The sequence below is a fragment of the Mercenaria mercenaria genome, unplaced genomic scaffold (assembly GCF_021730395.1).
Source record: "Mercenaria mercenaria strain notata unplaced genomic scaffold, MADL_Memer_1 contig_2789, whole genome shotgun sequence".
Lineage (NCBI taxonomy): Eukaryota > Metazoa > Mollusca > Bivalvia > Venerida > Veneridae > Mercenaria > Mercenaria mercenaria.
The window spans coordinates 16,011-31,587 of NW_026460867.1; the positions used below are offsets into that span (position 1 = coordinate 16,011).

Sequence of the window (15,577 nt, forward strand, 5' to 3'; positions counted from 1 at the left end):
AACAAAGTTTTAAAATCTTCTTGTTTGAAATTGCAAGGCATAGGCTTTTGATATTTGGTATGTTGCATTGCCTTGTGGTCCTCTACCAAGATTATTCAAATTATGCCCCCAAGTTTAAAAGAGGCCCCACCAAGGGGGTCCCAAGTTTTACATAGACTTACATAGGAAAACCTTTAAAATCTTCTTGCCTGAAACTGCAAGGCCTATGCTTTTGATATTTGGTATGTTGCATTGCCTAGAGGTCTACTACCAAAATTTTTCAAATTATGCCCCTGTGGTGAAAGAGGCACTGTCCTGGGGGTACCAAGTTTTACATAGACTTATATAGGAAAAACTTTAAAAATCTTCTTGTTAGAAAGTTCAAGGCCTATGCCTTTGATATTTTGTATGTATCATTGCCTAGTTGATCTCTAACAAGATTGTTCGAATTATGCCCCTGGGATGAAAAAAGGCCCCGCCCCAGGGGTCACTTGATATATGAGTTATATGGGAAAAATGCTTCAAAATTATCAGATCATGTTTTCTAGACTGTTTAGGTATATTTACCGGATGACCCCAAGTGATAAGGGGTCACCCGACTGTGACCTTGACCTACTGACCTACTTTCTTGTTTAATAAGATACAGCCTTGAAATTTGGATGTCATGTACAGTTTTGCACACCAATCTTAAAACTGACTTTCATTGACCATGAGTATGATCTACTGAACTACTTTCTTGTTTTTTAAGCTTTAGTAAAGAAATTTCTTCAAGCAAGCAACTTAACTCAGGTGAGCGATACAAGACCAACATGGCCCTCTTGTTAAAGCTTTAGCTAAGAAATTTGTCCAAGCAAGCAACTCTACTCAGGTGAGCGATATAGGACCATCATGGTCCTCTTGTTTAGTCAGTCCATCATACTTTGAATATGGTCCATATCTCTGCCATCCTTAAGGCATTTACATAATTATTATTATGTCTCCCCCCACTGGTGGAGACATTGTTTTTGTCCTGTCTGTCCGTCCGTCCGTCCATCCGTCCATACATCATACATCATTTCCTATCAATAACTTCAAACTTCATAATGATGGTAGGGCTCATGGAGTAGACGACCCCTATTGTTTTTGGGGTCACTCCATCAAAGTTCAAGGTCATAGGGGCCTAGACATGGAAAACCATTTCTGATCAATAACTTGAGAACTACTTTACCCGGAATGTTGAAACTTCGTAGGATGATTGGACATGCATAGTAGATGACCCCTATTGATTTTGTGGTCACTCTATTAAAGGTCAAGGTAACAGGGGACAGAACATGGAAATTCATTTCGTTCAATAATTTGAGAACTAATTGACCTAGAACCTTCAAACTTCTTAGGGTGATAAGACTTACAGAGTAGATGACCCCTAATGCTTTTGGAGTCACTCCATCAAAGGTCAAGGTCAAAGGGGGCTGAACATAGGAAACACTTTCCAATCAATAAGATGAGAACCACTTGACCCAGAATGTTGAAACTTATTAGGTTGATTGGACATCCAGAGTAAATGACCCCTATTGATTTTGGGGTCACTCTGTTAAAGGTCAAGGTCACAAGGCTTGAACATGGAAAATCATTTTTGATCAGTAACTTTAGAACCACTTGACCCAGAATGTTGAAACTTTATAGGGTGATTGATCATGCAGATTAGATGAACACTTTTGGTTTTGGGTTCATTTTATTAAAGGTCAAGGTCACAGTGGACAGAACATGGAAATCCATTTCCGGTGAATAGCTTGAGAACTATTTGCCCTAAAACCTTCAAACTTCATAGGGTGATAGGACTTACAGAGTAGATGACTCCTAATGTTTTTGGGGTCACTTCATCGAAGGTCAAGGCCGCAGAGGGCTGACCGTAGAAAAATCTTTCCAATCAGTAACTTGAGAACCACTTGACTCAGAATGTTGAAACTTACTAGGATGATTGGACATGCAAAGTAGATGACCACTACTGATTTTGGTCAATCAAAGGTCAAGGTCACAGGGGCCTGAACATGGAAAAATGTTTCCAATTCATAACTTGAGAACCACCAGGCCCAAAATGTTGAAACTTAGTGGTATGAATGGGCATGCCAAGTAGATGATCCCTATTGCAGCCAACCATCAGTGTCTCTTTTACTTTCGCTCCTGTCCCCTATTGACTTCTTGCCTATACGACTATGCACTGGGGTAGACATTGGCTTTTTTTACAAAAGCATCTTCTAGTTATTTTACTACCAAAATGAGGTATTTATTGACATTACAAGTCTAGTATCTGTCCATTATATGTCTATCAGTCTGTACACTCTGTGATTTAGCAATTTCATTTCCCCCAATTACTTGACAATGCTATATTTAACTGAAACTTGGTCACATATGGTTTTGTTATGGTTAAATGTCTATTTAAAAAATTGGAACCACGGCCCTACCCTTCATGATAGTAAAAGGCAACTTATATGTCTGAACTCTTGTTTTGATGTATCTGGGTGATTCCAGTAGATATGAAAGTTTTAATTCCATTTTTTATTTTTAATTTAATGGAAATGAGATGTATCTGAGATAGAAATTTTAGTCCTGTTTGGTGCCATATAACCTGTTCTGTTTTGATGCCTCTTAAAACCCAAATTATTATATTCTTATATTATTAGACATATAACTCCTTGGTAGAAGATTACTCTTTTGATTTTGAGATCAGTAGGTAGACAATGACCCGGAACAGTTATAACATCTCCGAACAATAACTGAGAGCGCTTGGACCTAGGCTTATGAAACTTAACAGGAAGGTTGATCATTACAAGCAGATAACCCTTATTGATTTTATGGTCAGTAGGTCAAAGGTCAAGGTCACATTGATCCAGAACAGTAGAACTTTTCTTTGCCAAATACCGCATAGCGGGTTATTCCTGCTGTCATAATATTCTGCGCATTGGTCCCAAAAATTGCTGAATAAATTTCTACTTGTTTTATTTCTGCGTTTTCACATAAAAGGAAGAGAAAATTCTGCGTTTTCGATGTATAGGAGGAGGCAATTCCATGCTTCGTCGTGAGAATGTCTAGCGCATGAAAAACAATTAACTAAATTAGTTCAGCAGAGTATTTTCCAATGCTAGCGCGGTAATGTGGTGTTTATGGTGCGTATTTTGTCCCTAGATTTAAGGGTCCCTGCAGTTCCAGAAGTTCCCGGGTTGGACAAAGAAGTGAGTACATTCCTTAATTTATCATTTACTTCCTGAAGCACACTCTCCCCAACCAAATCCCTTGGTCCACTATCATTTTCAGGAACAACAAATGTATCCATCGTAAGATACTCATTCTATCGTTTTTAACTACAACTGCAAACTACGGTTTAACGGTATAAAGGTTATATAAAGGTTACTAAAGTATAGGTAGTAAGATCTAAGAGGGACTATTAAGAACAATTCACGTGAAATTCACTCAGTTTATTTTATTCACGTTTTCTGTAGGATTAACAGTTAGCACTTTGAATGACCATCATACTCAATTATACCATTATCGGTAATTGATAGATGGCGACGGTAATTTTCAATGATTAGACATTGTGAACTTCGGATTACCTCTGGAAACAAAGCATGAAACTACGGTGGTGAAAAATAAATGCAGATTGTTTTGCGGTTTAAATTTTTGCTTGGTAAATATTCTGCTGAAAATATTTTTGCGATTATACCGAGAGACCGCAGAAACGCAGAAATATCCCAACCGTAGAAATAACCCGCTATACGGTAGCTAGAGAATGCTTTGGTCTAAGATCACAATTGATACGGAGGTCTTTGACTGATAAATGACTCATATTTTTTTTTTATTGAGGCCAGTACTTAAAATGTCCATTGCACAGTTACCAAATAATTTCCGTTCCCTTTACAGTAACTGAATGCATCATTTTGTGTTTTACACGCTCTGGTTTAACTGGACTTCTTCCTATTTGGTTTTTGAGTCTAGTTTTTTCCAGCTTAAAGATTTGTATGACTTTTTGTTAGGAACAGATTCTGCTAAAAACAGAAAAGAAAATTACTGTTACATTTATGGTATTGATTGTCAGAATGAGATTTGTATGTGGCTGCTTATCTATAATTTCCTTCCAGGATATGTGGAAGAATTTAAAAGTGGAGCCACCTGTGACAAAACCCCTTGTGGATCTTACAGAAAAATGTATTACAGATAAGCTTATGAAGTCAGAAACAATAGTAACTGAATTAAAGGTAAGAAAGTAGCAATTTGAACTTTGAAAAATTTCAGTTAATCCTACAGTAGATGTAAATAAAATTCTTTATGAGAAATAGCCTCAGGATATTTAGGATGTCCTGATTTCAGGCTATTTTCTGCCAGAATTTCACAAATTTTAAGTAATTATTGGAAAAGGATATTTCAGGCCTCAGGATGTAGATGTTTAGTCTTCAGTTGTTTAACTGAATACTAGGCCTGGATAAATTGATTGGTGAAAGAAGTGTTTGGATGAAAAAATGAAGTAGATGTACACAACTAAAGCAGTATCACATTTTTGAAAATAATAAAACTGTGTCATGATTTATTTAAAAGTGCTTTGTAATAGCTTTTCAAGTTTTAGTAGAAAAAAATATTTTCATACATTATTATACCACTAGATAGTATATGTCCCCTTATTGCTTTTTGGGTTAATATGTCAAAGGTCAAGTTCTCAGGGACTTGACCCTTGAAAATGGTTTTGTCTTAAGCTTGATATAGTGATTTGGCTTATGATGTAAATATTTTAGGGTTAGATAGTCAAGGTCATAGTGATCATGGGACTGAAAATGTGATAACCCATCATGGGGTAGGGGGTAGAGCATATGTTTTAAAAATATCTCTTGTCAATACATAGTTTTTGTTTTCAGAATCATCTCAATAACACAAATACAAAAAGGTGGGAGACTATTTGTGAAGTAAATGATCGGTCCAAAAAATGTCACATGTGTTTGGAATATAAAGGAGGTAATACTTATTTTGGTCAAGTTGATGCAATAGCTCTCGCTTTTCATGCTAAGGAGTAGTTGTTTAACTGTTAAAGGAAGAGCTACATTTTTCAGCTCACCTGAGCACAAAGTGCTCAAAGGTGAGCTTTTGTGATCGCCCTGTATCCGTCGTCGTCCGTCCGTCGTCCGTCCGTCCGTCGTCAACAATTTGACTGTTAACACTCTAGAGGTCACAATTTTGGGCAAATCTTAATGTAACTTGGTCAGAATGTTACCCTTAATAAAATCTTGGACGAGTTTGATATTGGGTCATCTGGGATCAAAAGCTAGGTCACCAGGTCAAATAAAAGGAAAAGCTTGTTAACACTCCAGATATCACAATTTTGGCCCAATCTTAATGAAACTTAGTCAGAATGTTACTCTTAATTAAATCTTTGACAATTTTGATATTGGGTCATCTGAGGTCAAAAACTAGGTCACCAGGTCAAATCAAAGGAAAAGCTTGTTAACACTCTAGAGGTCACAATTTTGACCTAATCTTACTGAAACTTGGTCAGAATGTTACTCTAAATTAAATCATGGAAGAATTTGATATTGGGTCAGCTGGGGTCAAAAACTAGGTCACAAGGTCAAATCAAAGAAAAGCTTGTTAACACTCTAGAGGTCACAATTTTGGCTCAATCTTAATGAAACTTGGTCAGAATGTTACTCACAATTCAATCTTGGACGAGTTTGATTTTGGATCATCTGGGGTCAAAAACTAGGTCACCAGGTCAAATCAAAGGAAAAGCTTGTTAACACTCTAGAGGTCACAATTTTGGCCCAATCTTAATGAAACTTGGTCAGAATGTTACCGTCAATAAAATCTTGAAAAAATTTGATATTGGGTCATCTGGAGTCAAAAACTAGGTCACCAGGTCAAATCAAAGGAAAAGCTTCTTAACACTGTAGCAGCCACATTTATGACTGTATTTTCATGAATCTTGGCCAGAGTATTTTTCTTGATGGTTTTAAGGTCCAGTTTGAATCTGGGTTATGTAGAATCAAAAACTAGGTCACCAGGACAAATCAAAGGAAAAGCTAGTTAAAACTGTAGAGGCCACATTTATGACCATATATTAATGAAACTTGGTCAGAATGTTAATTTCCCTGTTTGATATTTTTCTTTGTTTTTAATCTGAGTCAGGTGATATCAAAAACTAGGTTACTAGGTCAAATCAAAGGAAAAGCTTGTTAACACTCTTGAGGCCACATTTATAACTTTATCTTCATAAAACTTAGTCAGAATGTTAATCTTGATGATTTTTAGGTCAAGATCGAATCTGGGTCATGTGGGGTCAGAAATTAGGTCACTGGGTCAAATCAGAGGAAAAGCTAGTTAACACTTTAGAGACAACATTTATGACCATATCTTAATGAAACATGGTCAGAATGTTAATCTCGATGATCTTTAGGTCAGTAGGTCAGGTGAGCGGTATAGGGCCTTCATGGCCCTCTTTTTTAACAGCCAGGTTCCAGAAATAGTCACATTATATAGCAACAAAGTAATAAAAATGTATAAGTTTGTTGAATTTGTCAAATAGTTAAACAACTTTTTCATTAAAATGGTTTAAATGTAAACAAGATGTTTACAGTTATGTCAGACTAAGACTGTTAGTTCAAAGAAGAATTTTCAATAAAGTGTGAAGAATGTAATCCAAAGTACAAAACTATTGAAAAAAAATCCAAAGTATGAAATTATTGAAAAAGAATAAACCAAAGTATAAAATTGTTAAAATAAAATTATTGTCAGGATACGAGTTATATGACCCAGGGAAGTGCCTACACCTTTGGTTATCTTGAACAATGAAATCGCTAAGGTGATTATGTCTCAGACTAGCAGACAAACGATGTAGAATGTCCTTTGTTAAAATGTATAGCTGATGAGACCAAATATCTCATACATAAAATTTTCCTCTGGCTACCTTGCTTAAATGATTTGTGTACCAATGATTCGTAAATGATTTCAATTTTGAGCTAGATAATTTCAGTGATCAGGCAAAAATTATTGTTTCAACTATCAATCTTCAACTCAAAATCAGCAGCTTAAACTCCTATAGGCTGGAGATACTATACTTGACTGGTCTTTGTGTCGAAGTTCCTGTCAGACAATGTCTTTAACAACAAAGTACGAGTCCTGTCGTATAGATGCTTAGCTTATGTTCTCTTAATTAAAGCTGCAGTTCAATAAGATTGCCCTGACTTCTTGATGCTCAGCGCCTATATGCTATCACTTACAGCATTCAACTACCATATAGGTATAACACTGATGCCTTGGCTTCGCCAATAACGCTGAACTTCGTCTATAAGCTGCAACTCTCCTACTTCTCAGTAGATCACCAAAACACCTTTGTCTCTGTCTCAGCTTTCCGATGCTCAGCCTATATTTGCTATCGTCTATAGCATTCAACTACCGTTAAAGTAAAACTCCTATGCGCTGGCCCTATAGCTCGAAACCTTGTTGAAATTCTGCAACCCTTCTTTAGTCTATGAACTTCAAACGTTTTCTTTCTAGCATTGCTCAGGTGAGTTATTGTGATCGCTCGATGTCCGGCGTCTGTCAACATTTAGCTTGTGTATGCGATAGAGGCTGTATTTTTCAAATGATCTTCATGAAATTTGGTCAGAATCATGACCTTGATGAAATCTAGGCCAAGTTTGAAAATGGGTCATTTGGGGACAAAAACTAGGTCAAATTAAAGAAAAACCTTGTGTATGCGATAGAGACTGTATTTTTCAATTGATCTTCATGAACTTTGGTCAGAATGATTACCTTGATGAAATCTAGGCCAAGTTCGAAAATGGGTCATCTGGGATCCAAAACCTGGTCACTAGGTCAAATCAAAGAAAAATGTTTTGTATGTGATAGAGGCTGTATTTATCAACTGATCTTCATGAAATTTTGTCAGAATGATAATCTTGATAAAATGTAGGCCAAGTTTGAAAATGGGTCATCTGGGGTCAAAAACTAGGTCACTAGATTAAATCAAAGAAAAACCTTGTGTATTCAATAGGGGCTGTATTTTACACTGGATCTTCATGAAATTTGATCGGAATGCTTATCTGGATGAAATCTAGGTTGAGTTTGAATATGGGTTATCTGGGATCAAAAACTAGGTCGCCCGATCAAATTAAAGAAAAAAATTGTGTACGCAATAGGGGCTGCATTTTACACTGGAATTTTATAAAATTTAGTCAGAATGATTGCCTTGATGACATCTAGGTCAAGTTAGAATATGGGTCATCTGTGGTCAAAATTAGGTCACTAGGTCAAATCAAAGGAAAACGTTGTGTATATGATAGAGACTGTATTTTTCAATTGATCTTCGAAATTTGATCAGAATGACAGCCTTGATGAAAATAAGGCCGAGTTTGAATATTGGTCATTTATGGTCAAAAACTAGGTCGCTAGGGCAAATCAAAGAAAAAAGTTTTGTATGCGATAGAGGCTGTATTTTTCATTTGAGGTTCATGAAATTTGGTCAGAATGATTGCCTTGATCAAATATAGGTCAAGTTCAAATGTAGGTCATCTTGGCTAAAAAAAACTAAGTCACAAGGTCAAATGGAAGAAAATGCTTGTTTACAGTTAAGAGACCACATCTTTGGCCCAAACTTAATGAAAATTGATCAGAATATTTGTTTCCATGAAGTCATTACGTCAAACATGTTTACACTGTTAATGTGTGTTTCTCAGATGAGCGACCTAGGGGCATCTTGGCCCTCTTGTTAATAATTTTTCCGACCTGAGAAGTGTAGTTGCAATTAAACCCCAGGGCTCAGTATGAAAGGAATTGCTCCACCCACAAAATGTAAATCATTGAAAATTCAAAAACCATTCAGATATCCTTCAGTCTTTGATATTTTTTTTTCTAAATAACTCAAATAAGAATGAAAATTATTAAATATATTTTGCCTCATCAATTCTCTTAGTTCTAATCTTTTTAATGATATTAAATTAAAGAAAGTTATACAAAAATATCTCATAGGAGTTATTTTGGTTGCAAAATAACAAGAATTTGAAAATTTGACAGTTGAAATTTGAAATCTGAACTCTGACATCGGTCATGTGATAAAGCAGAACAGTCAGCAGGAAATGTAAAAACACCGGTCAGGTCAGGTAACAAGGTACTAGTTGTTCTCAATAGTTATTTATCACACTGGATACTGATAATCTTGCAGTTCCAGAGCTATTCTAGATAGTCGGTGGTAATTATAAATTATGTAAAAAAAAGATGAATGACACTTACCTATTAGTATGTCATAAAGCAAATTCATATAAATATGTATGCTACTATTGATTTTTATGCCCCCGGCATCTACTGATGCGGGAGGCATATAGTGATTGTCCTGTCTGTCCGTCCGTCTGTCTGTCTGTTCGTTCGTTCGTCCGTCCGTACGAGGTTAACCAAATGGGACCATTTCGTCTAGCATCAATACCCCTTACTAGAATGACTTGATACTAATGTAGATGGTACCTGTGATCATTCCTCTTCTTCAGACATCACCTGACCTCAGTTTGACCTTGATCTTGACCTCATTTTGGACTTAGGTTGCTTTATATGGGCCATCTCTTGGTTAACCAAATGGGACCGTTTCGTCTAGCATCAATACCGCTTACAAGAATTAATTGATACTAATACAGATGTAACCTGTGACCATTCCTCATTTTCAAACATCACCTGACCTCAGTTTAACCTTGACCTTGACCTCATTTTGGAATTAGGTTGCTTTATATGGGCCATCTCTCGGTTAACCAAATGGGACCGTTTTGTCTAGCATCAATACCGCTTACACGAATGAATTGATACTAATACAGATGTAACCTGTGGCCATTCCTCATCTTGAAACATCACCTGACCTCAGTTTGACCTTGACATCGTTTTGGACTAAGGTTGCTTTGTATCGACAAGGATGCCACCGGGGGCATCAAGCGTTTATTGAACGCAGCTCCTTGTTTTGTTTTGTTTTTGTTCTTTTTTTTATAAATTTGTTAAAATGTGATCAAGTTAAATAAAAGAAAATACGTACCAATTGAATCCATAATATATTTAATGGAAGTGATTCTGTGTACACTACAACTAAAACGCATTGATGATTTAACAGTGCCTGTTTAGAATTCAACTGTTACACAATGACTTTAAGAGTAACACAATTCACTTATGTATCTTCCATTTTTTTTAAATCAACTAAATTCTAGCAGTAAATTATGACTACTTCCTCTGACCTTATGTATATATGTAGCTGATCAACAGGGATCAAATACTCCACTAATATCTTTTATTAGGGTCAGTCAGCTGATTCACCTGGCTGGAACAAACTGACCGTTTCTTGACCTCACTTACATTCATGTATTTTTAGGAAGCTTCTCCTACAGTTTGGGTGTAGGGCCTACACCAGACTGGCCTTTAACTTCCTCATCGAGGTACTGGGATAAATTATTAGTTGAATCCTCGATGTGTCTGCTTCAATTGCTGGATACAGATTGATCTCCCTGTCATCCATCTACCTATTTCTACCTTAGCAGACATGAGCTTTGATTGGTGCTATTTGTAGAACTTATTTCTGATTGGTCCAAATCTGTACATACTATTTCACAAGGGAGAGGGATAACGACAACAGGCCGCGCATGGTATTGTTATGCGCATGTGCAAATATCGTGTAAAAATAGCCATCTAAAAATAGCCATCCCAAATAAAAGTCTATTTTTAGATAACTAGCCTATTTTCTGTTTTCAATTAACATCATGGAATGGGATGAGGAATTCACTATGAAGAATGACTCTTATTACGGTTCATTTGTGTCTATTGAGGCAGCAAAAAATGCCATTGACGACTTTGAATATTTTACTTCTTCCTCATTTTCGGAAACAAGATCGACAAGACACTTCGGACAGTTTTGTATAGAAGGGAAAGAAATTATTGTTAGAGTTCAACACTAATTTCAGACCCGAAGCCGCACAAGTCATGAAGTATGTTAATAAGTCGTTTTTACGGCAATAGTGCATTGAAATAAAACAGCTATATAGCATGCTCTGTATTAGTAGTCTTACTCTATGTAAACATTCACGACTGTTATCAAAACTAGAAAGAAACAGTAACTTAAGTGCAGACAAGTATGGTTTGAGGCTGCGTTTTTTGGAACATGGCTTTCCCTGTTGGATATTCTTCCTTGTTTGTATCAGTATTATAGATAACCATGCCCTAACTGTTGTCATGTTTCGATAGCTACGGCTGACCCATGGTATCTGTGAGTACTATGGATAACATGCTCCGCATATTTTTGTACTTCAAAAGCATCATGTAGCTGGAACATGGTATATATGAGTATTTTAGAAAGCTATGCTCCGACTGTTGTCCTGGTTAGATGACAACAGCTGGGGCATGGTATATATCATTACTATGTTCACCATGCTCCAACCATTGTTGTGTTTCTGTTACCTCAGCGGATCATGGTAGATACCATTACTATAGTTATCCATGCTCCAACTGTACTGATGGTTCAGTAACAACAGCTTGAGGACGGTATATATAAGCACTATAGATAACTATGCCCAAACTGTTATCATGGTTCGATAACAACAGGCAGTGCATAGTATTTATCAGTATTATAGTTAACCAAACCAAACTGTAGTGTTGGTTCGTAGCAACAGAGTGAGCACAGTATATATGAGTACTATAGATAACCATGCCTTAAACTGTGGTCATTGTTTGGTGTCAACAGCTGGAGCATTATATATAGCAGTACTATTACTTAACATGACGAACAGTTGGAATGCGCCAGTAGCCAAAACTGGAGTGATGGATCGGTAAGCAAACAGATTGAGCACGGTATATACGCGTACTATAGATAAACATGCCCTAACTGTGTCATTGGGTGGTAAAAACAGATGGGGCATCCTGTATATTCAGTACTAAAGTTAACCAGGACCCAATGTATGAATAGCTAGACAACGCTGGAGTAGGGAATATATGAAATACTTATAGATAACACATGCCTCACCTGTTAACCATGTTTTAGCCTGTGTCGTGGTTCGGTACCTCAGGGGAGATATTGAGTTCTATTGTTAACAATTACTAACGTTGTAATGCTCCGTAGCAACGCTGAACCTGTTATACATGAGTCAATATAAATAACCATGCACCAACTCTTGTCATGCGTTTGATATACAACAGCATATATCTGCACATGCAGTGTAGTTAAACAATGTCCCAAATGTTGCTATTGTACGATAAGCAAAATCTGAAACCAGCTTAATTAACACCAATTGTAGCAATGTATGTTATCATTAGTATAGTTATTTCACGTTAAATAAACAGTGGGCATGGTTTATCTGAGTATCTTAGATTACATAATTGACTTATGCCATGGTTAGGTTAAAACAGCTAGAGTAGCAGAACAGTGACATGTTACTATAGTTAATTCTGTGTCAGATGTTGCTATGCGACGGGAGCATGGTTTATATATTATAATATCCTGTTCTGGGATGTTGTCCCTTAAACCCAGCTGGAGAATGGTAATTACCAAAAGATTTGTATCCATTTCCAAACTGTACTTATTTCGCTAACAAAATGCTGAAACATGGTAGATATCAATATTATAGTTCCCAATGCCTAGGTGGTGCATAATATTTATGTGTATTTGGATAACTATTGGCCATGATAGCTGAGTTGGTTTGAACCCTCCTGAAATATTTTTCCATTACAGCTTATTTTTGTTGTGGGACTACTATGCATAATGCGTAGCTCCTGGGTTGTGTTTTGATGCTTTGGGCGTCTGAGAAATTACCCTTACCTATTATCTTTTGGTTCCGACATCTGGATATGGGATTTATTAGTGCTTATAATTCATCCATGCTCAAACTGTAGTTATGGTTCAGTAGAACAACTGTAACATATATATGGGTACTATAGTATCCATGTTCGACTTGTTGACGCGGTTCCGGTTAAGGACAGTTGGCGAGCATGATATATATCAGTACAAGATTTAACCGTGATACAAAGTTGTAATTAATGCACAAGAAGGCAACAGCCCGAAACATGGTCTACATGAGTAATATAATATTATCCCCATGCACCGGCTCTGTCGTGGTTTGATAAACAACAGCTAGAGTTTGCATATATCCGTTCAGGCACTGTAGTTAACAATGTCCCAACTGTTGATATTATTCGATAACAAAAGCTGAAGCTAGTTAACTCTAGCAGTAGCATGGATATAATAGTATATAGTTATTCATGTCCAACTGCTAGTGATGGTTTGATAGCGACAGTGGAAGCACGATAGGTAAGAGTGCTATCGATAACCATGCCCAACTGTTGTCATGGTTAAGTATCAAACAGAAAGAGCACGCTATAATATCAGTATTACAGATAACCATGTTCTGGCGGTGTTGTGTCAAGTGAAAATAACAGCTTGAGCACGGTAAATATGAGTATATAGAAAAAAAGATAAACCATGCCCCAGTTGTTGTCAGGTTTGGTATCTACAAGAAGAGGTATATAACCAGTATTACAGAATAACATGTTCTGGATGTTGTTATGGTGAGTTAAAAATCAGCGGGGAAGCAGGGGTAAATATGAGTACTAAGATAACCATGCCCAAACTGTTGTCATGGTTTGGTATCAACAGGGAAGGGCATTGTGTATATAGGTATTTAAGAGAACTATATTCTGGGCTGTGGTTCAGTAGCAACAGCGGAAGCACGGTATATATGAGTTCTATAGTACCAGCATTCACAGATAAACCATGTTCTGGCTGTTTTTGATGTTTCCTTAACAACACACAGCGGGAACATTGTAAATATGAGTATATTGATAACATGCCCCCAACTATTCATCATGGTTTGGTATCAACAGGACGAGCATGGTTGATATCTAGTATTCAAATGCACCAACTATAGTATTAGTTTGATAGCGATAGTTAAAGCACGGTAAGTATGGGACTATTAATAACATGTCCCAACTGTTGTCATGGTTTGATGTCATCTGAAAAATAACACGGTTATATATTCTGTATTACAGATAATCATGTTATGGCTGACAACAACGGGAGCATGGTAAAATACAAGGACTAATAGATAAACATAGACCAACTGTTGTTATGGTTTGTTAACAGGAGGAGCATGGTAATATCAGTATTCATGCATAACAGTAGTGATGTTGATAAGCGATAGGGCGTTAGTTTTAAAAGCACTGGTGAGAATGATTTCTATAGATAACAAGGTCCCAACAGTTGTCTTGGTTTGAAATCAACAGAAAGAGCACGGTATTATCCTGTATTACAGATAACCATGTTCTGGCTGTTGTCGTGGTTCAGTTAACAACTGCTTAACTGTTATATTGGTTTGGTAACAACAGGAAGAGCAAGGTTTATATCAGTATTACAGATGCATATGTTCTGGCTGTTGTTGTCTTTCGATTATATATGAGTACCTCTGATAAACAATGCCCTAACTGTTTGTAATGGTTTGGTATCAACAGAGAAGAGCATGGTATTTATCAGTATAAACAGTAACCATGTTCTGGTTGTTTTTGTGGTTCAGTATAACAAGAGGGGGAGCATGGTAAATATGAGTACTTTAGATTAAGATGCCCCAACTGTTGTCCATGGTTTGGGTAACAACAGGGAAGAAGCATGGTATATATAAGTATTACAGATGACGATGTTCTGGCTGTTGTTGTGGCTCAGTAACAAACAGAGGGGTCATGTAATTATGAGTTCTACAGATAACCATGCTCAATACTGTTGTCATGGTTCAGTAACAACAGGAAGAGCATGGTATATATCAGTATTACTGTTGACCATGTTATGGCTGTTGTAGTGGTTCAGTAACAACAGAGGGATCAGGGTAAATATGAGTACTGTAGATAACCATGCTCCAACTGTTGGTCAGGTTTTGTAACAAAACAGAGCGGGAAGAGCCATTGTATATATCAGTATTACAGATATCCATGTTCTGGCTGTTGTTGTGGTTCAGTAACAAACAGTGGGAGCATGGTAAATAAATATGAGGTACAATAGATAACCATGACCAACTGTTGTCATGGTTTTGTAACGACAGGAAGAGCATCGGTATAGATCAGTATTACAGATACCATGTTCTGCTGTGTTTGTGGTTCAGGAACAATGTGGAAGCGTGGTAAATATGAATAATAAGTTAACCATGCCCCAATGTTGTCATCGTTTGGTAACAACAGGAAGTAGCATTGTATATATCAGTATTACAGATAACCATGTTCTGGCTGTTGTTTAGTGGTTCAGGAACAATAGGTTAGCAAGCTTGGTTAAATATAATATAATATAGATAATCCATGCCCTCGATCAACTGTAGTTTGGTGTGGTAAAACAGGAAGAGGATGGTAAATATCAGTATTACAGCTGACCATGTTTGGCTGTTGTGCGGTTAAGTAAAAACAGTGGGGTGACATGGTAATTATGAATACTTGATGATAACCATGCCCCAAACAGTTTTAATGGTTCAGTAACATCAGGAAGAGCATAGGTTTATATTCCGTATTACAGATGACCATTTCTGGCTGCTGTATGGTTCGAAAAACAATGCTGGATGACGGTAACTATGAGTTCTATAGAAAACCTTGCCCT

At 36.8% G+C, this 15,577-nt stretch overlaps 1 protein-coding gene across 1 annotated transcript in view; it reads left to right on the plus strand.

The window, feature by feature from the left end:
- Window positions 1-15,577, plus strand: part of LOC128552417 (uncharacterized) — a gene marked incomplete at its 5' end in the record, with an annotated part of 55,073 nt that overhangs the window by 12,768 nt on the left and 26,728 nt on the right. The window contains 2 exons of the mRNA XM_053533453.1: window positions 4,092-4,208; window positions 4,860-4,956. Of these exons, the coding sequence (XP_053389428.1) occupies window positions 4,092-4,208; window positions 4,860-4,956 (214 nt within the window). The remainder of the gene's footprint in view (window positions 1-4,091; window positions 4,209-4,859; window positions 4,957-15,577) is intronic.